General features: G+C 42.6%; 1 protein-coding gene across 6 annotated transcripts in view; it reads right to left on the bottom strand.

The window, feature by feature from the left end:
• The window catches only part of PALM2AKAP2 (PALM2 and AKAP2 fusion), a 280,418-nt gene that overhangs the window by 183,356 nt on the left and 70,209 nt on the right, over positions 1 to 26,853 (bottom strand). For all 6 annotated transcript variants that reach the window (XM_063319747.1, XM_063319749.1, XM_063319748.1 and 3 more), the window contains exon 3: positions 25,931 to 26,061. In XM_063319747.1, the coding sequence (XP_063175817.1) occupies positions 25,931 to 26,061 (131 nt within the window). The remainder of the gene's footprint in view (positions 1 to 25,930; positions 26,062 to 26,853) is intronic.

Genomic DNA, 26,853 nt, shown 5'->3' with positions numbered 1-26,853 from the left:
CTTGTCAGGCTCTGTCTAAGCTTGCCCCATTTATCTTACTTCTGCATGTTTGTATAATCATATGGTGTAGCTACATTTTTCAGTCAGCAGTGTCAAGCATTTTTTTCTGTAGAAAGAAATATTTATGACCCCACTGTAGTGATTTAGTGCAGAGGAAGATGGGCTTGATGCCACAGCTGAAGCCTGGAAAGAGGGACACAGGGTGCTGCGAAGAGGAGGATGGGTGGAATGACAAGAGACGGGGCACCGCATCACTAAGAGCAAATTCACGATGGTCAGGTAGAGATACACAGACCTAGAGCTGGACAAAACCACCTTAAGAACAACAAAAAGAACATACAACAAGTATCTACAATGCATTCCATACAAAGCAAATTCCTATCTGATATGGAATTGCAGACCTACGAAGAAAGACCAAGGTATAAAGGGTGTTAGAAAATATATACGAATTGCCTCCAGTGGCCTTAAGGCTGAAAAGAAGGAAACGATCAACGTCTACATCACATTCATCCTGGCAAAGGGAAGAAACCCTCACCATCAATGTAATATTTGCCTTGATCAGGAGCTGGAGATGCTGATGACTTGCCATGTCTTTTATCTCTTTCCAGGACTGATTCAAAGGGGTTGTGGAAGCATGACTGTAAGAGCAGAGAAAGCGGCAGGTACTAGGAAGGCTTAACAGTTGTAACTGTTATTCTGGAGACTTTTTATGTAATACTGTTCCTTTTTCCCTTCCTATAATACTTTGAGACTAAAAACAATTCTGTTATTAGATTGGTAGGATTTCAATTACCTAAACAAAAAATTCTTAGCTTCATATAAAAAGCGTGCTTATTTTTTGTCATAAGAAGTTTTTGAGTGCAACTTCATCACATTGTAGATGGGAGATGGAGATCTACCTATTTCCCAGCTCAATGCCTTAAGCACTGGGGAGACTCTTCAGAAGAGTCTTTTTTCAAGGGATAATTTCTCCACATCTAATTTAAAGACAGAAATAATCTTATAGGCCTCAAATCTAAATTTCTTTAAAAAAGTTCCCAAATGCTGTAATAATAAAACAACACATGTGAGTTTAATGTTATTGAATGTGACAGCAAACACTATTTCACAGCCTATGTGCGAAAGACCAGACCACACTGAAATGCCAGTTTGTGATCAAGGTTGGGTTGCTGGATCTATGTTGCTAAACTAGAAAATTAGGAAATAGATGCAGGACAGTGACAGTGGGTAGAGGAGGTGGAAACTGGTAGGTGTTGCATAAAAATAGAAAGCTCTTCAGGAGAAAGACAAAATAGAGCCTTTTACTACAGTTCTTTTTTCTTTTTATAGATTATGTACTGTTTAAGTAATGCTTCCCTGCACTTTTATTTCTGAAATCACTATAATTTTGTAGCAAAACCAGGTATTTTGAAACAGCAAAGTGTTAAAATATAACATTTCTGCATTAGAAAAAAACTCCATACTTTTCTTTCCATTGAATTCACCAGATGATTTTAGTATACCTCACATGGCACTTTTCTTCATATTTATGGAAAACAATTGCTTGGCTTGAATCAAAATTCTCATTTCCTGCTCCTTACAGTGTCCTCAATCTAGGAAGGATGTTATACAGATGTGCCAACTCATATGAAAAGGCTATGTCACTCTCTGAAAGACCATCAGGCTGGTATTTCAAAAACGTGAAGCAACTGTGAAGGCACAGGAGAAAAAGTTTCTTATGGAGCTTTTCCTCATTTAAGGAATTACTGTTACATCCTTGTAATTATGGTAGAATTTGTTACATGAAAGCAACTTTTTTATTCCATAGAAAACATCTTCTGTAACACTGCTATAAAAAAAACAATCTTCGGATTGTTTCAGTGGAGGACGGATACATTTTGTTTCTAGATTAAAGACTGGAAACTATGATATAACAGTAGTAGTATTTGCATGCAAATAAAATCCAGATTTGTTCTCAAAGTTGTTTTCTTTTTTTTCCCCAGAAGGTTTTGTTGCTTAAAATCTTTCAGGTGATCTGTCAGTTCCTTAAACAAAAAACGTACTCTGTTTCTTTAGGAGTCTGAACACCCACATTCCTGACTATAACTGTCTGGGAGACTATAGTATACAGCCCCTGGTGGATGGGCACACATGGGCATCAAAACGTGGTGCCAGATTTTAGGAAAGCAGATCTCTTTGGCGTTGCTGGCTGTAATTTTATGCAAATTTATTTTTATTCTAGATAGAGTTGCCCTCTTAATATTCTTCTATTCTTCTATTCTCAATATTCATTGTAAGAGAAATAAATGCAAGCCACCTCATTATCACACCAGAAAAAAAGAAGGCATAAAACATGGTCTTTGCTACCATATACTTTCACTATTGAACTAATTACTTTTGACATCAATCCATCTAAAACTTTCTCCTGCAGTCCATTCATACTCAGGTTGTGCCTGGCAAAGAGCAAGACTTTATCCTTTAAAACGTGTCAAAGAGAGAAAGCCTGTGGTTTCGTTTTCCATTGCTTACATCCACTGAACTTCTTGCCCTGCAGCATCCCTTTGTGGGTACTCTGGAAATATGAAAATAGAAATTACTTGATTAACAGATGGCATCTTCTCTATTCTTAGTGAGGTGCCAGCTGACATTTTCTATCACCAAAAGAAAAAAGAAGACTGCAACCACTGCCCTCAATCTGCTCTGCAGGAGAATACCTGTGAGCAGGCCAGTAGAGCCTTCTTTACTATCCAGATAGCGGGTCATCCTCATGATTTCTGCAAGTTACAAACCCTAAAGCAAGCAATGTTTCCACTGACTGAGGCATCAAGACAACCACACTTGTGGTGACTTCTCACATGCTGCCTTTCACTCGGAAAATACAACGAAAATGGCAATTTCTGCATGTGTTGCACTTCCAGTTCTTGCCTACATCTCCTTGGTTTAAGAACAGCTAGACAGATCCTGCATTGGTATCCTACGGCCAGGAGAAGGCTATTAATAGCTGTCATCAAAATGGATCACACAGTCCAAAATACAACACTGAACTTTCCAGATGTAAATGTTATAATAGGGAAGAAGCTGTTCCAGATGTGGAGCTGGCAATCTGTGTTTTAACCCTCCAGTGGTTACAGTCATCTAGGAGTTAACCCCTGGGCTGCAGTGAGAGCAGAGCACTGGAAATGACGCACAGCAGGCAGAAAGCTCACGTTAAAACCCCAGACGGTAAGAAGAAAACTATAGTGGAGATGTGAAACCATAGTCCTCTGCAGGGCTGCTGCATAGGGGGCTGCGGGGGCTCCCCAAAGAATGCAAGGAAGTGTTTATTAATGAGAATTTTAAAGGGATGTGTTCAATATAATGAATTTCTGGAGGTCTGCCAAAATGAGCTCTGATATCTGCTGAGCACGCTTCAGTGTAATGTTTGTTGATATTCTGACCCTTGATTTCCACCAGACTTTTCCCTTGAATTTAGTCGCAGTATTTTTAAGAAAGGAAACAGTCCAGTGTCTTTCTGGGTAGCTTTTGGGAGGCATCTTGCTTCGGCTGATTTTATTTGCAGAATCCTCATGCTGGTCTTTGTCCGTCAAAACCAGGTTTGATTAAGGAGCACATTTAAAATATGCTTAAGCCTGGCAGAAACCTGTGCTGAGATGCTCTCCTGACCTAGGGCCAGCTGGTGGTGTCATCTCTGCCGGCAGACGGGCCAGCGGGGAATGGCAGCAGGGCACTCCGCTCTCCCCCGGGGCTGGAGCAGCTCGTTCTCGGTGAGCCTGGATGCTCTGCGCATCACTGCAGCCTGTTCCCACGCCACACTGACCGGCAGGTGACCTGCGTGTCCCACATCCGAAAATAGATGAAATGTACAGCCGCCTTCCAGTTTTAGCTGAGGATGTGAGGGACTTAAAAATACCTTTCTGTGGTTAACCAGAGCCTTCCCAGGGACACTTCCTGATGGTTGCAGACAGCTGCCCGCTCTCTGGGGTGGAATCTTGACATTATTTCATGGAAACTGGGTTATGTAAGCCCTCGATATTTTAGTTAACTATTTGTATTTTGGACAATTCAGTCAGGACCTAGTCTCCAGTAGTAAAAAAAAAAAAAAAAAAAAAAAAGTATGCAAAACCACGTACTTTTTGACATTGATTACATTTACGTTGTGAAGCAGATATGGGGTCAGGCTGCTGCTGACTCTTTCCACATGTCCTCAGAAGGGATTATAGCAAGAAACACCTGATTTCCATACAAGAAATGCTCTAGAAGTTTGCTCTTCTCAACTTAAAAGGAGCAGCTGATGGAGGGTGAAGTGTTTAGACAGAAGACCACTGTACAGAAATAAATAAATACATGGAAGGGGGAGGCAGGCAGTTGTACTCTTAGGAAAGGTGACCTGGTAGCATTTGGGTCACAGGAGCCTCTAGGGAAGGCAGGCATCATGCCACTATAGTAAACATCCAGTGTCCCTCCTGGAACCTGATTCCTGGTTTGCCTGTTGGCATGCAGACTGTTGGACACATCTGCCTTGGCGGCCTTGAAAAGCAGCATCTCCACTGTCCATGTTTGGAACACCACAAAATCTCATACTGCTTTGCCTCACACTTAACACTAAGCATGGCAGGAGAGCTGTTGTATGTATAAAATCTGCTTTTGTGACAGGACAGAGCAGGAAGCCAAAGTCATGACTGAACACAAGCCAAATGAAGACTTCTACTCTGGAGGCAGGAAGCCTTGTGATGCTTGAGTAGCTGCGGAGCGGTCCTGCCCCGGCAGAGCAGTGCTGCTGGAGACCATAGTGCTATGGCAGCACAAACTCAGGAGTGCCGACTATGTGTTTTGGGACCGGGAAGCCAGCTTAGTGAGAAGACATTGCCCCATCCTCCACATTGCAAGGTGGGATCAATCACAGCTATGTTATTGCTTAAAGGAGAGGGAACAGATCAGCTCAGAAGCACGGTGGTCCCGGCCCGGAGGGACTGGTAGCAACAGGCAGAGGGCTGGGCTCCCCTCCTGGGTCCAGCATCGACCTCTCCTGGGTCCCTTTCTGCGAGGTGTCTGTCCTGTCCACGCCAAGGACAAAGGCACAGGAGAAGGACCGCCCGGTGTGGGACGTGTACAGCGCCGAGCACACCAGACCTGGTCCCAGCAGCACAACAGCAAAGCAGGAGGAAGGAAGAGAAACACAATTTGCCTGTGACAAGATTAGCAATGCCATATAGGTTAGGGAACTAGCTTAATAAACTCCCTGTTGCCTTGGATGTTTAACATGCTATATCAATAGCTGAGAATGGAAAATGCTCCTGGCATTTCTCAACAGAAATCTGGAAGATATGAAATGAAGAGATATAACAAACTACCTAAGGGAAGTACAATACTCATAAGACCCATTTGTATGGAGCAACTGCTAGGACAGAAAATATATCTGTTTAATTCTCCTCACAGATACAAGGAGCTAAATAGCTCTTAAACAATTATAGAGTGTTCATATGAAGTATTATGCAGTTTTGTTTCACTCTAGAAATGGCTTTGTATCTCCCTGACCATAGGTCATTTTTCTTTCTTTGTTAAGAAGTATATACTACCATTTTGACATTTGTGGGATTACAGGACACTAGAAAATGATCGCATGTGGTTGATGATTTCCCTGATGAGAACAGGGATGAGAAGTGTTATTCCTTTGGAAATCATTGACTTAATTAAATGTAAAATGTTTATGGGAATGTATCCATTTCATGATAATCTGACAGGAGATTATCTCAATATTTTCTTTCTGTGAAGCAGAAACATCTGCTTTTTATGTTGCCGTTTAAACTATGAACAGATAGAAGTGTTAAAGTGGCAAGGTTGACAACCTTTCAGTCTTATCAAAATAAATGTTTCCAGGAGGTTAAACAAATAACATAAATTCCTCTCTTTCGTAGTATTTCTGATAAACTTGTTCTTCACCTGTGTTTGAGACAAGGTGAAATTTCAAAGTCTCGGAATTTTCTGTAAAATGGAAATTTTAAGTTTGACCCATTCACATCTTACTTTATGCTACAATTTCATTTATAGCTTCAGCTTTTCACCATCCTGCCCTCTAGGATGCATGGAGTCTAAAATTTATGCCTTCTGTTCCTCTTCACAGATGTCCGTTCCAACTCTAATGACAAAGGATGAAAATCCACAGCCTGTTTCAGAGTGATGAAACAATGTAAAATTATTTGGAGAACAAAACTGGAGCTCTGAATGCAAACCAGCAGATTTATTTATGTCTTCAAATGAGAACTCTAAAATAAGTGACTCCAATACAGAAATATTTAGCCAGCTACCGAGTGGAGGAGGAATGGAAAGAAAACTCCATCACGATTTCAAGCAGTTGTACCGGGAGCTAGCAGGCTGGTTTGGACTGTTAGTCCACCCAGTTCTGTGCCTGGCAGTGGCTGTTTCCAGATATTTCATGGAAATATACCAAAAATTCAGAGTCGACTTTCAGGGAGGAAAGTTTCTTCCTTACCTGCAGTGCAAGAAGTTGGCTTTGTTCTACACTATAAGAGCCAACACCCTTTCCTAAACTCTAATTTATTCTGTAAATCCCTGGAGACTCTGCCTTGAATTTTGCAAAATACATCACTTTGAGGAATCAACAAGTGCGACAAGCTGATTGTTTATAATGGAAAAAATTTCGGTTCCCCTGTCCCCACTTTTTTAATTTCCTGGTTTGGGTTTCACAGTCTGTCATTTGCTCTGGTAAAAAAGCAGTTCCTGCTCTCACCTCTCTGTTTCATTTACATATACATTTAGCACTTCCTTTCTCCAAGAGCATTACAGAAACATATAGTGCAGCTGTCCCCCTTACCTCTAGTATCTCAACAAAGCCCTGTCAAGCCCCTTCTGAAAATTGTGAGCAGAGATCCCCCTGTGGCAATTGGCAACCTACTCCATTGCTCCACTGTGCTCAATCTTGGAAAAGGTTTAGGGGACGAGTGCTTGACTTCTTTTTAACGGTCTGGACTTCTGGCATTTTAATCCAACTTCTCTTTTCTTTGGAATTTATTTGCCTCATATTTATAGCTGTTTTCAAACTAGTTGCAGACATTATCGTGTCCCTGTTTACCTTTCTTCTCCCTAAATACATAGTTTTCTTTTGTAGGTTGTGGATCTTTGTGATCAGAAACAGGGACCAAAGTCTGGGAGAGGGCCAGATGCAAGTGCTGAGTCCCAGCGGCTCGGGAGCAGGGGTCTGGGCAGGTCCTTGATGGCAGGCTCTGTTGGCTGAACTGGCACTGCTGCTGATGACTGTGCCTCTGACCTCGTCTCAGAGACCCAAATCAATGGAGGCTCCATGGCCTCCCCAGTGCTTCACTGTCCTTATCATTGGAAGGATTTCCCTAATGAATTTTCATTGCCAACACTTAATCTCAGTAGCTGTCCTTTCTACCGTGAACACAAAGAACTCCTTTCCATTGCAACGGCTGATGAAATATTTGAAGACCTACTCTCTGCATTAGACTGAGCAAGCGGCCTTTCCTTGTAGACCATGTTGCCCAACCATTCCATTTTCTCCTCCTGATTTTCTGGCAGTCCACATTGTACTTCCAGTGCAGCACTCCAACTGCACATTAATCCAGCTGAGGCCTTATTAATGATCAGCAGAGGAGGGTTTCTTTTATGTCTCATTACCTACATACCAATGTGTCTTTACAGCACAAAATCCTTGGTTCATATCCAGCTTCTTATTCACTCTAATTCCCACATCCTTTTGAGAGAACTGGGCTGACAGCCACAGCCCACCCTGTCTGTGCAGTTGGTTATTCCTGCCTAAAGGTAAAATTTTTCACTTGTCTTCTATTGCATTTTTAAGAGCATCTCTGATTTGTAATCATCATACTGTTCTTCACTGTGTGCCCCTGGGTTTGATGTGGTCTTCAAGTTTAATGAATGGATCCTCTACTCATACACTGCCTCATCACCTAAGGTGTTAATGAGAGGAATAAATGGTTTCAGACCCAGCAGAGAGCCCATCAAAACTCTTTGCTTCAATTTTGACTGAATAGTTTCTTGCCAGTACTGTAACTGCCTTATGGAAATTTTGTCCAAACCATATTTGTACTGCTTGATTATAAAAGTGTCAAAGTCTCCTTACTGTCAAGATAATTGGCATCCTCAACCGACCCAGAGCTGTAAGGTCTGCTAGCTGCCTCTCAAGGAAGATTATGGATCTTGTCAGGCCTTATTTGATACATTCAGGTTGTTTATAATTCACTGTGTTTTCTTCTAGGTAACCACAAGTACTTCTCCAAGGACTGAAGTGCAGCTCGTATTCCCTAGCTCCTCTTTTCCCTGTCCCATTGGTAATGTTAAGTGTGACATTTTCTCTTCCTATAAGCAGTCCTTTTCAAGATCTCAAACAGAAAAGGCTCTGAGGCTGCTTCAGACAATTCTCCGGTCTGGAGACAGATCTCACCATGCTCAGAGGATCTGAAAACAGTTGATTAGTCCAAGTACCCTCCAAGTTGTTTTCCCCAGCTGTGCTCTGGATATGCACCTTGTGTAACTGCATTTGCCATATGATTGCAGCAAACCTTTCCAGTGAAGACTGAAGCATAAAAAAGGGCTCTTATTTCAGTGTCATGTATTGTCTTTCCTCTCTGTGGAACAGGAGATCAACACTTTCCTTTGCTTTCTCTCAACCAGTAAGGCTGCCACGGAATCATTTCCTATTACAGTACAGGACACATTGTGCCTCTGACTTTTTGGTTTTCGTCCTCACATGCTTTTGCAACTCTATTCAAGTTATGCTTAGTGATCTGAACTATTTTCCATTTTCTGTGAACTTTCTTCTTTGCTTAAAGCCAAGGAAAAGCCAGTGATTTAGTACAAGGAGTCTCTTACTACACCTCCTACCTTTCCTCTGGGCCAGTTTGTGCTTTTATTGTCATTCACCCTATATAACTGCTCTATCCATCAAAGCTTTCAGTTTGAATACTCTTGAGTTTACTGAAATCTGCCTACCCCAAATCCATTCTTCTTAGTTTACTTTTCCGTTCATAAATCACAGACTTGGTGATATTACAGTCATCCTAGAGGGTGTCTAACCTTTCCATCTTGGGGGCTCTCGCTGTGGACTGATCACTCTGGTATACAGTTCATGGACTTCCTCTTTCTGCATAGTTAGCTAAAAAGATGAGCTAATGCTCCAAAGATTTCCTTCCCTGGGCAAGGTGAGGTTAAGATGATTATGACTTTTTTTTTTTTTTTTTAAATAAGCAGGGGTTTTTAAGGACTTGCACTTCCTGTAAGTGTTTCTTCTACTGGACCTGTCAGGGGATGTTACTAGTTAGACGAATTTAAGAATGGCGAGTGAGTCCTAAAATCTTTGCCAGTATAATTAGGGTATCTTAGAAGCTTTTGGTTAGGAGAAAATTAAAATGCAAAAGCGATTCTTCCCTCAGTCAAACCACAGCTTCTTTTTAGATAAGCAAACAGCGGAGCTGAAAGAATGCTAATCAATTTAGGACATGAAGAACAAAGATTTTCCCTCTCTTCTCCAAATCTACCCTCCCACTTAATTAAAAAATAGTGTCCCTTGGAAGATAATGAGGAAAAAGAGGGAGTGCGGAGCAGAACTAGAAAGAAACCCGTGCTGAAACAGAAGATGTAATTTTGACGTCTCCTGACTCCTTCTGGGAGTAAAGAATCACTCCCATACCACCTGTGATCCATTTTTTCTGGATTAATAGGATCTGTCTGTGTAGTCCGGCCCTCTCCAGCCACTCTGACGCGGGCTGGGTTATGCCTGAAGCCCATTGTGGGCACTGTTCAGCGAGCACAGAAGACATAGCCAGCAGATACAAGGGTCTGCAATGCCGCCAAGTACAACTCATGGGTGTGGGTTTGCAAGTGCTCCCCTTTGGGATCTCTGGGATGAAAGGTGGCAGAGAGGCTAATGATAAAGCCTGGAAAATCTTCCTGCGCTCCCCAGTACCCGTTCTGCTGGAGAGGACAAGAGCATCCCTGCCCGTGGCCCCGGGGAGGAGCAGGTAGGGTGGGACAGGGCGGCAGGGAGGACCACACCACCGAAGGGTGCAGAGAGGTGAGGAGATGCGGAGGGAAAGAAGGGTTTCACCACAGAGCCATGCCACGTTGCTGTTCAGACATAAAAGAGGTATCAGCAGTGAAAGAGGGCTGCAGGAACACAAATGTTGCCTGCAGACCTAGCTGCCTGCATTCAAGGCTGCCTGTAAGGCAGGTCACCTTACTGGGATGTGAGAGGAGAGAAATCTGCAAAAAACAGCTGTTTCCCACAAGCCCTTTGAATTGCGATATTGAAGAAGCTATCAAACTCATAAAAATATAACAATGAAATCAAACAGAAAGCAGAGGCTTGGCAGGAGGGGAAAAGATGGCTGTGAACAGCAATTAAAAGAGAGAAAGCTGTGGGAGCTCTTAAAGACTGGGCAATTTTAATAGCCCTGAGAGCTATAAATCCTTACGATTCACCCTACAAACAAGAAGCTAAACCCACCCAACTGCAGCAAAAAGGGAATGCTTTTCTGTTCCTTCCCCTTCCTCTCTGCTGAAGAGAGAGGAGGGACAACGAATATTTTATCTCCTAATGAAGAACTGGTGCATGCTCCTTAGCCTGTATTTCATACATCTCACAAGCAGTACCCATGGTATGAAAACCGCCTGGCCTTGAAAAGCAGAAATGCAGCTAACCACTACAGAACAGCTACTTAAAAAAAAAAAAAAAAAAAAAAAAAGCAGCAATGGCAGCTGCTGGAGCGCTTTTGGTGATTTTGAAGGTGATGCTTTATCACTTCACCTTGGTTCTCCTTGGGAAACTCTCTTCTCTCCCTGCAAAGGTTTCTCAGTTCTTTGTTAAAGGTAAATTTTCATCCAGCAAAAACTGGTCTCTTGCTCTCGAGGAAAAGCTGGAGAAAATGGAATTTTCAAACCTCTCATTATGCAAACCCCCTCAGCACAGTCTCACAAAAAACATGATTCAGCATCCCTGGGGCAAACGGACACATTAACACACTTCGTACACTCTGGGCTATTTCCCAGCTAGCATTCCTCCCACGGTAGACACAAAACACTATTATTTGTTTTAAAGACACTTTCCTGTGAAGGAAAGAAAATCCTTCAAAGAATTATGTAAGATTGGACTATGTCCAAAATACATGTGTTCGGATGAAGATAATCATTCCTTCTGAAATATGCAGCTCTACAAATTGTTCTCAGTATGTAGAACAGCATGAACTTTTCACCAGTAAATCATAAAACAGGAAATTTAGGTAAAATCAAGATGCTCCGTGTCCCATTTTACTGTCTAGGTACTATCAGGAAAAGCTTCCCTTACCAAAAAATCAGATTAATCCAACATAGATTCGTGAAAGGGTTAATTTGCCCTGAACACCTAGGGGCAAAATTGGTACATTATTGGCTACAACAGCTTCTGAGAATCTCTTAATTTATTTTTTTTTTTTGTGACAGCCAGTAAAAAACTTCACATATTTCAAAGCATACTTCAATGAAAAACCTCAGATCTCCATAGTACATATCACTCCCTTAATTATTGTTCTTTGAAAGAAGGTAATTTGTGTTTAGAAAAAGAAGTAAAATACCCAGTTACAATCCATTTTCAGCTTTGTTCATGCATAGTCATTTAGGCTATGTCGATACCTAATACAACAACAAGCAGTTAAGCCAGAGACTACTAAACACAATCTACCTCTTTCCCAATGCAACACCAGCTATCGCTATTTCTTTCTTTTATTGCACTGAATCCTTTTCAGCTCAGCAGCGTGAAAAGCAAAGACTAATGAAGAAAGAGTCACCTTTCAGAAATGCTGTGTCATTGCATCAGGTTTTTCAAATGTCTTCTCCATGGGGGGATGAGATGGCTCAGCAGGGGCTGCTAGGATGCAAAAATATCAATACATTCCTTATCTCGTTCAAGATGCCAGTATGATCTTTGGAGTCTGCACTGATGCAGTGTTAAGACAAGCCACTTAATGAAGCTGTGAAATGATTAAATACCACTGCTCGTAATGAGAAAAAAGACATTTTCAGGATAGGTAATTTTGCAGTCACCCCCTACAGACACTACAGATGATGAAGTAAGTACTGGAAATAAGGAAGTAATATCAGACACACTATTTTGCTTCAGACATTTTGTTTCACATCCATTGCTGTACAAGGATATTGTTGATCTGGTAGTCTTCCAAAAGAAAATCCACATTATCTCATTTGCAAACAAGGCAAGACGAGAACAGCTTCACTGAAGCAAGCAAGTTTGTGTTTGGTCAAGAAAATCCGACAGCACTCCTGTGGCACATAAAGCAAACCTGGTGCCCAAGGGAGGTCCAGTGGTGCTTGCTGGGGCCTAACGAAGCACAGAGCCATCCTGTTCATTAAATGTCTTCATATGCCACATGCTGTATTTAGCAGGTGTTTTCACTACCTGAGAACCATAGTGCAGTCTCCTGTCCTCTGTTCACACTTGAGAGGGAGAAAGTGTGGATATTCTGTTCTCCTTTCTTCAGAACACTTGAAGTGTGAAATGACTGACTACAAAATGCTGTGCAACAGCAGTCTTCAAAAAAGTGGTGTGAAGCAACCTATACTGCAGGCAAGAAAGTGGTGTGGTCCTGGGCTCCCTGGTAGACTTGGGCACCATGAGTCAGGAAGTCAGGATGTGGCTCTCGTGTATGTTGCTTATTGTTTGCAGATATCAAAGCATTTGTCAGCTGTCTGTCGACTATCACATTCCCAGTCCTAAGAGAGGGAAATGTTGAGGCATGGATGAAGGGAAGGGCATTTCTCAGTTCGAGTTTTGTTCCGAAGTTCTTTCTCTCTTGTATCTGCTGCAACAATGATTTTTTGTCTTTCATGTGGTATTTCAAGCCTGTCTCTTCTGCTAGAGAAATGAACAGTGATGAGAGAGAGCAAGTCCACTTTCGTGTGTGTGGAATTTCTGATGACTCCTATATGCGGGACATTAGTCTGATCTGTAGGGGTTTGACAATGTTTTCTGTTCATGCTCTGTTTTAAATCAAAGCATTTAACAAACCAGTGGTAACACAGCAGTGTCTCTCTGTTACACCTACGTTTTGCATTGCCTTAGGTGACATCATTTTGACTATACCAATCCCTGACAATTGAAGTTCTCTGCGTGGAAACTATATACTACCAGTATTAAGAAAAAACCCCAGCTAATTAAGGAAAAACAACTTCTCAAAACCCTGGTGTGATGCAGACTTCTATTACTGGAACCTGTTTTCAATCCATGCCTCCAGAAAATTTATACCATTTTCAGAGATTGCTGTCCAGACCAAGCTGGACTTCCTACCTGACACTTAATGCTACACAACCATGAAAAACTTTCCTTGATAGCCTCAACTGGAAAACAGGATGATTTTTCTGTGACATAGCTTCAGTATGATTGATGCTCCACACTTGTCAAGCTGATGTTAAGTAGCAAAGAGCAGAGAATTACATGGCTTTTTTTTTGCTTGTCGGGTGGTTGCTCGTGAAATTACTTGTCTAAAAGACTATACAAGCGAGTGTTGGCCACTGCTGCCTGCCTGGAAGACTACTTAATGTTAACCATAGCCTTAAAACTGGGCTTTCAGTGATCATATGTGTGACGTACCAAGTTACATCTGGCTTGGTGAGTACTTACAGCCTTTGGCAGGTGGTAAAATTTTTTAGGTCGTGCCTAGGTGAAAGTGCAGTTTTTGCACATGAAGAAAACAGAGATGAGGATCACCATGTTCTTGGCACGGTGACACCCCACAGTTGTCTCACGCTGGGCCCCGCTCCTGGGCACTACAGCTCTCCCCATAAAGCTGTCGCAATGGGACAAGGGCTCAAAGGCATGAGGCATTCCCCTTGCATGTTTTTGGGATGTAAACATGGTACATGTGCAAAGCGTGTGGCAGCTCCATTGTTTTCCCCTGCTACAACCTTTCCTGTATCAGAATGCTGTTATGATGGCTTTTTATTTATCTATTTATTTGTTTGTGTATTTATTTATTTATTTATTTATTTATTGTCTCAGCTGAAAATCCTATGGCATGAAAACTGGAATGACAGTGTAACAGATATGAACCACCTCCCTCCGGGTTTGGAGTCATATCTTAAGCTCCTGGGAATAACTTGTGAACAGTGGGACTGATTGTCCCCGCAGGACCAGATCGATGGATGACCCCGTGCGACCTGTCTGGAATGGCATTTGGAGGCTGAACTGGATTCTCTGGTTTCCCAACCTGGATGCTGCCAACAAGACAAAGCTTACAAGCCCAGCTCTGTTGGTGACATGCTGCCGCTCAGCAGCAGCTGCTGCCTCAAATACGCTTCTAAATTTAGCAGCTTTTGGCCTTTCTGACCATATTCCAGATGTCCCAAGTCACAAAGCTCAAGGATCATCAGACAAGTCAGAAAACCCTTAGGTTTTCGCTGTGACTTACTAGTCTTTGATTTTCCCCCACTATTCTTTTGGAACTAAGAGCTTTAGCTTCAACTGAAAGTCTTAACAAACCTTACCTGGGTTGTTGTGACTGTCCCTTTATCTGATGGACCTAAAGAAAAACATCTCACTGCAGACCAGGCTGCCAGCCCATTTCCTGATTGCAATACGGGTTCTTGTGAGGACTACTTGTATAAAATTTACTGTCCTGATTAACAAGTACCCTTAAATTTACAGAGTGGAAAGGAGGCTAAAGAGGGACTCATATAAGGAAACTGTATTTGCAATTTTCTAAATACATAAAAATAAAAATATGCACAAAATTAAAACTGAATAGAAAACTTGCAATATAAGACTTAGGGCTCCAAGACTTACTTGAAAGTTGTTTTCTCTGGTCACTTCTTTAACTAGAGTGTTACACACTCCCACACACATACACACTCAACTCTTACCTATTCACCAGTAACACGTTTACTAGGAATATCTATTTTATTCACATTTTGTGCAGTTAAGTTTCTGTAGGCAACGTCATTTTTCCCAAATGGGCTTCCTACAAATGAAACATCCTTCAAATAACACAGCAATAACTCCACCATTTAGGCCATTTCCATGGTCTACCACTAAAGATGACAGGGTCTGTGCTTCTCTCTCTCGTATCTGTTTGTAGAGAACACGCATTTCTTCTGGTGTTAAAGACCTATGCTGTGGTTTGATTCCATCAGTTGTCTGCAGGCTTGATTTATCTATTCGGCAGGCCATTCAAGCTTTGAAAACCTATGCTTTAGCCCATGTTTTTGGTCCCCACTTTTTTTTCTAGTGACTGTTTGCCTCACTGGCTTGCATTATAAAGTCTTTGCAGGAAAGAATATATATCACTGTGCACGGCACCTGGCGGGGTGATGGACCCCACCTGGGGATCCAGTGGGGATACAGGATTCCTGGATCACTGCATACAGAGAGTGACAGCAGGAGAAAAAGAAGCCACAAAAATCAATGTTTCGTCTGTTTGCATGGAAAACCATGAAATGCTTCTGCCATTTTCGGTAACCCTGCCCAAAAGTACTGTGGATTTAGTAGGCTGCAGATTTTTCTTCTTCACACAAATGACTAAAAGAAGCTCTTTAAGACATAAATAAAAGAAGCCCAGTGGTTAATGGGCAAGGACAAGAAAAACACCATCACATTAAAGAGTTGAATGAATCATTTGGGAGCTGGATTTTGATAGCTGAATTAAAAAATAAAACACCCCCAGGAATTATCAACAAAAGCTACCCATTTAATTATGCACCTGTGTCACCTCATAGGCCTGAGGCACTTCAAACCATGTCTTCAGCACCACCAGAAGTATGATCTCAGCACGGACGGATGTGCCTTATCCACCTAGAGCTTGCACTGTTTGAGCACTGGTATGGGTGACGCTGCAGCAACTCAGACACCAGCTCATGCTAGGTGGCTGAGTGTCTTGGTGGACCATGCTGCAGCTTCTGCTTGTCCTGCACCAGCTACCTACAGACGAGTGGAAACTACCACAGCCACTGGGGCTGAAGCCAGCCCTCTGGTTTTGATGTAATCCTGCTGCAGTGTAACAGTTCACACTAGTTTCAGTGCTATGCCAACACAGCGTTAAGATACCTAAGCTAGCTTAGACACCACCAGCAGCTGAGGGAGTGCACAGTCAACCACCTGGGTACTCACAGAGCTGCTCCATCTTGCTACAGCTGCAGTGCAACCGGAACAGAGGTTCAGAGCCAGCTCACAGATTTTGTACGTTGTCATCACCAGAGCCTATATCTAGTAGATGCTGATGAACTTTTTAAACTCGCCTGTCTCTGTGTTTTGCATATTATAGAGTTAAAGCATAAGTTTTACACCATGACTTGCACACGCCACCCAAAATCGTGCTGCTCTGAAACATAAGAATGGTGTGACAACCAAGAGCCAGATTTGCAGTGTTAGCAAGAAGTGCAAGTCCAGTCACGGTGTGAATCACTCTGTTCAGTGAAAGGCTGTTCTTTCCATGCTTTCTCTAGAAGCATGAACCATTTGTGTTAATAAGGATCTATTATCTATAAGCATCTACCTACTGCAGTTTGTCTTGCCACTGCCAAATAAGAGAAGAATTCTGAAGAAAGAAAACTCACTCAGGCTATCGAAGTGGCACTCTACTACCTTTCTGTAGAGTGAGAAGCAATTCCTGTACCAAAGAGCTCATGTTATGCTGAAAGTGTGTGAAAGACAATTACAGAAATGAACACTGGAATAGGAGATGGGTAAGAACTGTTGAAGCACCATGCTCCAAGTCACGCAAGAAATCAGTGGCAGAGGTCAGGGTTTAATCCAGGGGTAATCCTAGACTTCATCCTGCCGTGGCTGTTTTTTTCCCTTTGAGGCAGTTCACAGGGACACTCTGCACCGCTTGCATCATCTAGAGGGATGTAGGATGTGAAGACCTGGTCCCTGCATCTCTCTCCGGTTACTAACTTCAGACTATCCTGCTGATGTGCCTTTGTTGCTTAGTGGGTAGATTATTTTTAAACACTTTTTATTTCAGTATCTTTTCTAGTAAAGAGATGGTTATACAGAGCTACAATAATCTCTGCCTGTAGAGCTCATTCCATTTAAGTGTCTGTGGTTTTTGCCGGTAAAAAATGAATCCACAAAGGGAAGCTTTGCTTGTGTAGTTGAATTAGTAAAAAAGTTATAGCGCAGAGTAGGCATAATTTAACAATCTTTCACATGAAGGACTAATTGCATTTTCCTGGGCACGGGACGGCATGAGTATGGCATTGTTCTGCCAGGTTTTGTACAGCAGTTACAATCTACAACATGTTTCACAGCTTTTTGAAATTTCTATCTCACCAGTGATCCAGTTATTCCAAAGCAGTCAGGATTCCTGATTGCATATCCAGTCTTTCATTGTCTTCTGTGGACCACCAGCTGGGATTTGCATTATTTTTTGCCTTAGAATTTACGTACTGCAGCAGTTTAAAAACCCTCCAGGGAAGGTGACGTGCTTTTCAGACTGCAGTTTTTTAAAAAAAGAGGCTAAGACTTGCAATGCCCACTGGGTGGCTCCAGACACTGCACCTCGCTCCTTCTCTAACTGTACCTCTTCCTACTCAGCGCTAGCCCAGACCTGCAGAAATACGTGCAAGCGCTGACTACAAGCAAGAATTACAGGGGTAACAAACACATGATGCACCAGATACATAATTAATGCCTATTAATGACTATTTGCACCACGGTAGCGCCCAGCGGCCCAGTGGAGGGTGCCTGTGCAGGAAGTAACACGAAGGCTTAAATGCCACCCGTTGCACTAAAGGCACTTAACTGAGGCGCCTGTACTCGAGTGAGAGAGATGGACTTACACCGGCCACGGAGGTGATGCTCTTTCCTCGCTGACTGCATGGGGGGCTAAAGGAGATAATGCTCTAAGTGTAGGTGACTTATTTAAACTCCCACAGTTATACAGCATGAACCTGAGCCTTTGGGGAAAAAGGGAGCTACCAAGGACCAGAACCACAAGGGTGTCTACCCTGGCTCTGCAAGCACGTGTGCGTGAGTGCGTGTGTACGCTGCACGTTCTGGCCTTGCCAGACACAGATACAGCACTTAAAGACAGGTTTGTCCAGGAAGAGGAAGGTCCTCTGATTTAAGGTGAAGACAGCGTAAATAATCACTGTAAAGCTCCAACACAATAAAATCAACCCAGCCTGTTGCCTAACTCTGTGCCTTCTCTTTGTAAATATTCTTCGGGCTTGTCATCTCTTTCAAAATTGTGCACGTGTATGTCACCTCCACACAAACACATCTTTCTGTGGCAGAATGTCCTCATTATTGTTTTTTCCATCCACTAAGCTCTATTTAGACTGTGTGGAAGGAGCTGTTTCACCACCAGGACTGCCCTGTGGTAGGGCCAGCATACAAGGAAAGCCAACCAACCAGCCAGCTCCAGCAAAGATAAGCATAACAAGGAAAGGAATAGAGACTGGTCCTTTTTGTTTTACTCCAGGCAACAATCCCACTTGGCCCTTGATTAAGATTTAATTCCGATGTAATGAAGTCAACAGTTCCTACTCTTTATGCTATACCACAATTTACTGCTTCAGGAAACCCCTGTCAGTTCTACTAGGCTTAAAAGAAGTGTGAAGATCTTAGATGGCTTTGCACACAGAAGGAGTGTGGTGATTCAACACATATGATAAATACATGAGTTATGAAGAGATTTCCCCATCTTGCAAACAGCATCACATGGAGAATCATGTGCATTTTTTAGCTTTGAAATATTAAAGCCAAGGAGGCTCTGAAGTTTTGCACTCGATAATCTGTCACTGGGTCTCATGTAGTATGGCAACAGAAACCCAGCCTTGTGCAGAAAGTCCACGTTATTGAAAGGCTGCAATGATTGAAATTGAACTTTTCTTGCTGAACCTGGCCCAGAGGTGCTAACTGCCCCTTTCACAAGGGGTGTAGCATGTGATCTACTGTATTGAAGCTTTTAATCCATTTAGAAACTGAGGTTACTTTACAACGTGTTAGCTTGCCTAAAAAAGGTGTCCTTGAAAACCTGCTTCTCTCCAGAGCTGAATTTAAGCCTATGTGCCTCCTTCTCCTTGAGGAACATGTCTCTTAATCTATAGCATACTGACATGGATGAAGTGTCAGAAGCACTTGAGGTGGAAATTCCTTGATAGGTAGAGATGGGGCTTTGGAATTTCTTCTGTATCTTGCTTCCAAATTAGTCACATGGGTGTCTTTATCAAGGTCGATATCTGGTACACATATTTGAGGACAGCAGACATAGCTAGAGTGGAGGGAGTCTGTGCTCAAATAGAGCAGTCAACCCTTTTGCCCACTTTATAAGACGCATAGGCATAATTAAATAATTACAAGCTAGCAATGCCTAGGAGCTGCACACCAACATTTAGGCAACTGTTAAATGGGTCATGTTTCAGAACTGAGGTAGTAAGCTGCATTATTATTCTTAAGTGTGGGGTTTTTTTGTTTAAGTGCTACATCTGAATATATTATACCACATGTAAAAACCTCAAACCCATTGCCACCCAGCAACTCTTAACTCATTGCTTTTCTGAGATCATCCTGCATGTCCTGAGGGATTCTCTAATCACGTTGCAGAGAGGGTTGCTTTGGAAAACTGAGATTTCCTGTTGTTGAGGCTTTTTGCCTGGTTTTGTTTTGGTCTCCGTTTTCCTAAGAAATGTATCACATATGAAACGCACCCCAGCAAAAGCTTTATGGGAGGTGAAGGATGTGCTGGTTTGGAAACCGCAGTCCTTAGGGGTTTCTGAAATTGGAACTTGTGGAGCTTCAGCAGATGAGATCTGATATTGATCAATCTTAGCAGAGAACCAGACATCAGATGATTCTTCTTTTGACAGAGTGCACTCACATGTGTCTTACGTGCTCTCTCTCCCTCTGTCATGCAGACTATTAGTAACAGTCCCAAGAGAGACTGAATTATATCCAGAGTTCCCAGTCTGAGACATGCTAAGTATTTATCCTGGGAAGAAGAAGAAGTAGGAAACAAACGGCATTAGAAAGAAATGAAAGAATGGACACTGGGAGGAGAGAAAATGCTAAAGGTGGAGCAGCCACGACAAGCTCAGCTGAAACACAAGCCTGTATTTGCTGGACTCTGCAATGAGATGAGGCTTTTAGTGTAGACTCCATCTAAGATCAGAGATCTGTGAAGCCCTCATAATCTATTAATATCAAATATTGATATCAAATCAGCTTATTGAGCGTTTTTTTCTCAGGGCTTAGCCCACTCTCTCTGACAATACTCAAATCGAAGCATTTACCTGGAAAGATTCAATTATACTAGTGGAAGAAAAAAAATAATTCTGCCAGCTTTGGAGAAGTTTTACTCTATTTTGCATCTGCTTCTATCTAGATTAGGACTTCTGTCTAGTACTCAGTAAGCAGACATAGGTTGAGTGCAGTAAAACAACAGAGAGGCTCACACAACCGAGGAACCTTTTGCTCGAGAGACATAGTGTCATCTCTCTTCCTCTATCACTGCTCATCTCTCTTGTGTAAGCTTACATTCAACATCTCTTTTGGTCCATCAGATTAAATGCTTTTTTTTGGTAGAAGCTGTGCTCGTCCTGCAGTCCGTCTCACAGGCTTCTTTCAGCTCAGCACTTCTTTAAAATACTTTCCAAGGTTTTGTAAATGTAGAACAGCAGCACTCCGAGATGGCAGCTGCTGGGAGGGAGTGATTTTTTGCATGTATTCACCACCTGACCACATCAGCAAGATGACAGCAACCAGCAAAGATACGTGCTCGTCGCAGGAAAGAGCTCACGACCTATGTTCGAAAGCACAGACCTGCCCCTGCCACCATTAATGGTGGGGGTCTCACTCCGTGCTGGACCACCATGGAAAAGCCTTCTCCTATAGGTGACACAGCTGCAGTTCACCACCAGCATGCATGAGCATGAAACACTCCACAATCCCAAAGGGCTTTTGCAAATTTTAGGAGATGGATGTGCTGACAGCTGAATAGCCCTGAGTAAAGAACAGGGGATACACGTACACCTTGGCTGTTGTCCTGCCTTGCTTCACCACCAAGAGCTGCCACAGGGCCAAAGTGCCACAAGCATCTCTTGCATGTGCTTTTTGGAATCCTTTTAGCACACACTGCTCTAAGCTGTCTACTGGTCCCTGTGTCCAAAGAGGCTGCTCTGCTAGAACAATAATCTGTCTTTCCGTGGAGTTGATACACACCTTCTCATCCAACGTGAACAGATGCCCTGTTGATTTCTGAAGGGATATTCCACTTTACTGAGGATTTATCGCAGTGGGTTTCTTTTCCCCAGGAGCACGACATGTCCAGTCCTTGTACTTCGTGCCAGTGTCTGTCATCAAGTAGGCAGATATGTTGTCACAGAGCATTTCGTGTTGGCATGCTACATGAAAGCTTCAGAGCAATGAAAACTCTTCACCTTTTGTAGTAAACACAGGCCGCCAGCATGTACTATAATGTAATCGAGTAAAACAAAATAATTTTGGGAGCCTTTCAAATGCTGTGGAGGAACAGCAGGCTGTGGGTGGGCTGCTCTGCTCTACGAATGCTGCCTGTTAATACCCAGATGTCGAATGCCAACTTTCCATTCACTTCTGCAAAATAACAGACTGTCACGCGGTAAAAATAACCATGGGAGGCATGCAACACATTCCAGTGCTTGTTTCACCTACAACACACTATCAGAATGTGTCTGTGGAAGTTCACTGGGCATCTGTACCAATGCTATCCCAAACAATATGTTTCAGGTCTGTGGTTTGGAGAACAAGTTTAAGGGAAGGGAAACATTTTTATTTCATTTTTTTACTCCTTTGGCATCATTTACCCCAAATCTAAGCTAGCTGCAGGAAACAGGAGAGCGCTTTCTCACTGTATGACAAGGTGAAAGAAACTCAGAAATGGCTGTTTTCCTCTAATACTGACCTGGGATCTTTAGGAGAACACAAAAAACTAAACCAGCTTCAAAGCTTGTCTATGTCTAAGGACAGTTTGTGCCGAGAGATATCTTAAACCCACGTCTGGCTTCACTCTGCTGTTGATACAATGGCACCACCAATCTTGCAGCCAGGTTTCAAACATTTAATAACGCAGCAATACCTTTCCATCCTTCACACTACTGACAGATTGCCATCCCACTTAAGAACTCAATGAATGTTGAATAAGGGGTCCAGTCTCCTTGTTAAGTGCACCAGACGAACCACTTCTTTAAAGAAATGCAAGGCGTTATACCAGGGTTTTTAAACGAGGTCGCATAAATTGTATTCTGAAAACTCCAGTTAGGCAAGCAGGAATGCTAGGAGTTCAGGACCAAACTTGCTTCAGCTCTGCTTATTCTTTTATTTCCAGTTTGCATTCTTTGATACGAAGACTGTTTCTAATGTTCATACATTTCAAAATCTCTAAACATATTAAACTAATCCCAACTATCAAACGATCATTCTGTCTGTAATCCACTCTTACACTATTCCCATGCCTGCATCTTGTCTTCATCTTGCACTGCCTGCTTTTTTTAACTTGTATGTGCGTCTTGTACTTCTATCCTCCTGTTGGTAATTATCAGCATAACTATATTATTTAATTATTTGTATTGCATTCTTTGTTCCGCTTCATTTCTTTTTTTTGTGATGCAGACACTTTTTCAGTTTCTTGGCATGGAGTGTGCAGAAATGCTGACTAATGTAGGCATCCTTCTTCCAAATGCTTTTGCAGATGAGGGAGCTCATTAAATCATTACACTTACTCACGTCTAAGTTTACTCATATGCACGTATCCTTGCAAGCTACAAGCTTGTGATTTCTTGTATCTTGATAACATGGGAGTCTAATAAATAAACAGCAGTCTGCGGATTCATGCATTTTTTCTTCCCCATTTGAATTACACACCTCCCACACAAAGGAGAACTGGTTATCCTAGCTTAAGAATAAACACTACAAGCACGTGTACATCTTGCAAAATGTCTGATTTTAGTGGGAAAGTAATTTAAAACTGAATTAGAAAAAGCAATACTCAACTGAAGCATTTGCATTATGTGCAAGGCCTTCAACACCATCTACAAACACATAGCTATCCTTACTGTTTCCCTGCGGTAGAGATATTTGCCTCTTCTGGACAGCACAAACCTACATGAGCCCACATCCTCATCTGTGAATGTTAGTCTGGTCTCAAACACTATATCCTTCAGTTTTCTGTTCTAAGTGTTGCAGTTGACTCAGCTTGTCAGACCTACTGTGTACATCCAGCCTGCAAATATAGATAGATATTTCTCTTGTGCCGTGGCTGTTGATCTGGTAACCTCAGATGTGTGAGGAAGGGACCTTCCTGAGTGGTTCAGTGTAAGCAGAGCAAACGGTGCTCTCTGAGTTGATGATGGGATGCTCTGCTGCAAGAAGAAGCCGGTGGGGGGGTTCCCCTTGTTAAAGGAGGGTCACAGGTGCTGGCTGCCAGCAGAGGTTGGGCATTGGCCTTCATGAGTAAGCTTCACAAGTAAGCAGATGTAAAAAACTGCATATTTTCCAGCAGGGACAAACCTAGCATGTGTGCCACAAGACTCTCTCACATACATCTTAATACTGCAGCTGCTCTGTTCTTGCACATACAATGCAGTTTGACTCTAATGGATTGTCAAGATCCATGGCAGAGCAGTCATACAGTCCCCTGGCATCAATTCCATGGCTGGTCTTGCAGTATTTTCTATCCTCCTGGTTAACCAGCTTAGTCTGTCCTCTGTCTCCCTCATGGAGAGGGTTTGGGCTGTTTCATAGTGGTCCCGTTGGACGCACAGTGAACCTCAAAGGACCATCGGGCTCCTGCAAACATGAACATACAAATGGTCCCCCCATAATCATAGAATCATAGAATGGTTCAGGTTAGAAGGGACCTTAGAGATCATTGAGTTACGACACCCCTGCCATGGGCAGGGACACCTCCCACCAGACCAGGTTGCTCGAAGCCCCGTCCAGCCTGGCCTTGAACACCTCCAGGGAAGGGGTATCCATGACTTCTCCGGGCAACCTGTTCCAGTGCCTCACCACCCTCACAGGAAAGAATTTCTTCCTAATATCTAATCTAAATCTCCCCTCTTTCAGTCCTCCCTGGTATCACTGCTAGACAACTGTCTCCTTTGCTGCTCCTGCGGCCAGAATGCAGAGGGGAAATGTGCGCAGGCAGCAAAAAAAGTCCTTTCAGGGATGAGTTCATTTTACTTCACTCCTCCAGATAATGTGCTTGACATCTTTCTTCTTGTAATCCCTTCTACAGCCCTTTGCCTTCTCAGTCTATCTTGATAGGCTCTGGATGTGTCATGTTGTCATGGACGTAAATTGTAATTAGACTAATGATCTCAACCTCTACTGTCTTATCTCTACAGTTCAGGTATAATATTTTCTCATTTAAATTAAAATACTTTTTTACTGTCTTTGGAGTTCCCTTAAAAGATAACAGGGAAGTTAAGCATGCTAGCCAAGCTGTCAAACAAATGTCCTTTCAACTCAGGAGCAAGCAGCTGACCTGTCACTTGACAGGGAGGTGGTCACAGCAGAAGAGAGCTCTCTTACTTCCAAAATATTCAAAGATTTTATTTCATTGCTGAGGTTAAGGAACTAAAAAACAAACCACAGGGGCAAAGGCTTTACACAGACGTCTATCCTACACTTTGAGCCAACTGAGCAATGCAGGTTTCATTGCCTTCAGTGGTGGTACTTACGTAGCTGAAATTAAGCACATGCTGATGTGTTTTGCTCAATAGGGTCAGAGCACTTAGCACCTTGCAGCATTCAGCACTAGGTGAAATACGTATTACAGTAGGCACTTCTGAAGTTCAGTCCATGTATTCTTTCATCTACTGCATTAATTTATGGAGTAAAACATCAGGTAGCATGTGAAATTTAAAAAAAAAAGGAAAAGCTTTCTTGCCTTATGTTACCACAGATGTAAAAGAACAATACACATTCTCAGATCAGTTTTAATTAATAGGAATCACAATATAGAGACCAGTGGTAAGAGAGAACCCTTACATTCATGCTCATCTGTTACTTCTGCACAGAAGCCATTTAGTGTAATCCAAGCTCAGGGTAGGTTTGCTTGGGTATATCCCCAGAGAAACATTCTCGGTGATTTCTCCAAGAAATTTCACAAGAAATCTGGCATAAGGGAAGCTGAGTTCACCAGATGCTAGACTAATGCTTCAGCCCTTGCACCGTTGGTCCTATTTGCTTTTTTCTGTCACTTATATGCCTCAGCTGACACATTTGTAAAAGCTGTGGTGCCAAATTTGACTAACTTTTGCCAATTTTCTGCCAGCTGAAAAAACTTTGAATCCACATAGCCTAAATGGCAGAAGAAGCAGCTGTGGAATTTGTTCTGTGAGGGATAAAAGCATTTTTCTTATAAGCTTTAGAGCCCATTTTTTGCAGCAAAACAAAGGAAAACACAAAAAAAACAGGACAAATGTCAACTCAGACTGCAGAGGGAAATTGATAAAAGGAAATAATTGTAACGGCCAAACTTTGTTTCTGACAGCAGTAGATATTTGATCTGCTGGTGGCATCTGCTGTTGCATTTTGAAAATCATTTGCACCAGTGAACAGTGAGTGCAAAAGAGTGCCACCCCTCTTTGAACTCTTTTTGGCTGTAGGAGGTGTAAAGCAATGGAGAAACCCTTAAGTGTTGACCAAGTCATACACATGCATCTGAAGGGAGAACTCAGCCCTCTGTTTAGCTCCCTTGCAAGAGAAGTCCATTAAACACAAAGATACCTTGATGGCTCTACCTTGCAAACCATGGACACCTGGGAGAAAAATTCTGGGCACATTTGGCTGTACATGTGCCTGCCTCTTATACTCTCCCCTGGGCAGCTGCTATCAGCTGCTACCAGAGACGGGGACCTGGTCAAGGAAGGCCTCTGGCCTTAATGGGAGTGAGTGTTCTTAGACAAAACAAAGGGAAACTGTCCCTACCTGTGTATGTTTTCTTCCAGCTTTTTCACCTTCAGCTCATCCTCTTCTGACTGCCTCCTTCTGGCTTCTTCCTCTTCTGCAGAGCCAGCAGGAATTCCCTGTAGCAGCCATTTTTCCCGAAGAGCTTTTGACTGTAAGGTAAAAAACCCCAAACATTAGGAACAGACTGAACAAAAAAAATCTGAAGATTGAGAAGGAGCTGCCTCTTCTTTTGAGTATTAGCTTTTCCCGACTGAATTTCTGATTACTGCTTTAGCTAGTTGATTTCAGGCAATCCATCAGCTGTTTATCCAGGTGTCAGGTCTTCCAGATTTAGGTGTGTCAGTTTTACAGCGTACACTTAATTCACCATCAATGACTTAATGTGAAGTTCTTTTTAGTTCCTAATAAAAATAAGAGTTTAAACCATGCAAATTAACCAGTCCTGCAAGAACTGAAATCTTTGAACAAAAGTGTGTATCTCTCATGAATCATAATCCTGGCTTGTATTAGAAACAGTGTGACCAGCAGAAGGAGGGAGGTGATTGTCCCCCTGTACTCAGCACTGGTGAGGCCACACCTTGAGTATTGTGTCCAGTTTTGGGCACCTCAATACGAGAGAGATATCGAGGTGCTGGAGCGAGCGCAGAGGAGGGCAACGAAGCTGGTGGAGGGCCTGGAGAATAAATCTTATGAGGAGCGATTGAAGGAGCTGGGACTGTTTAGTTTGAGGAAGAGGAGGCTGAGAGGAGACCTCATCGCTCTCTACAACTACTTGAAAGGACATTGTAGAGAGGTTGATGCTGGTCTCTTCTCACAGGTAATTAACGATAGAACAAGAGGGAATGGGTTCAAGCTGCAGCAGGGTAGGTTTAGACTGGACATTAGGAAAAAATTCTTCACAGAAAGTCGTTAGACACTGGAATAGGCTGCCCAGGGAGGTG

The sequence above is a fragment of the Chroicocephalus ridibundus genome, chromosome Z (assembly GCF_963924245.1).
Source record: "Chroicocephalus ridibundus chromosome Z, bChrRid1.1, whole genome shotgun sequence".
Taxonomy (NCBI): domain Eukaryota; kingdom Metazoa; phylum Chordata; class Aves; order Charadriiformes; family Laridae; genus Chroicocephalus; species Chroicocephalus ridibundus.
This window is presented reverse-complemented; position numbering and strand designations above follow the sequence as displayed.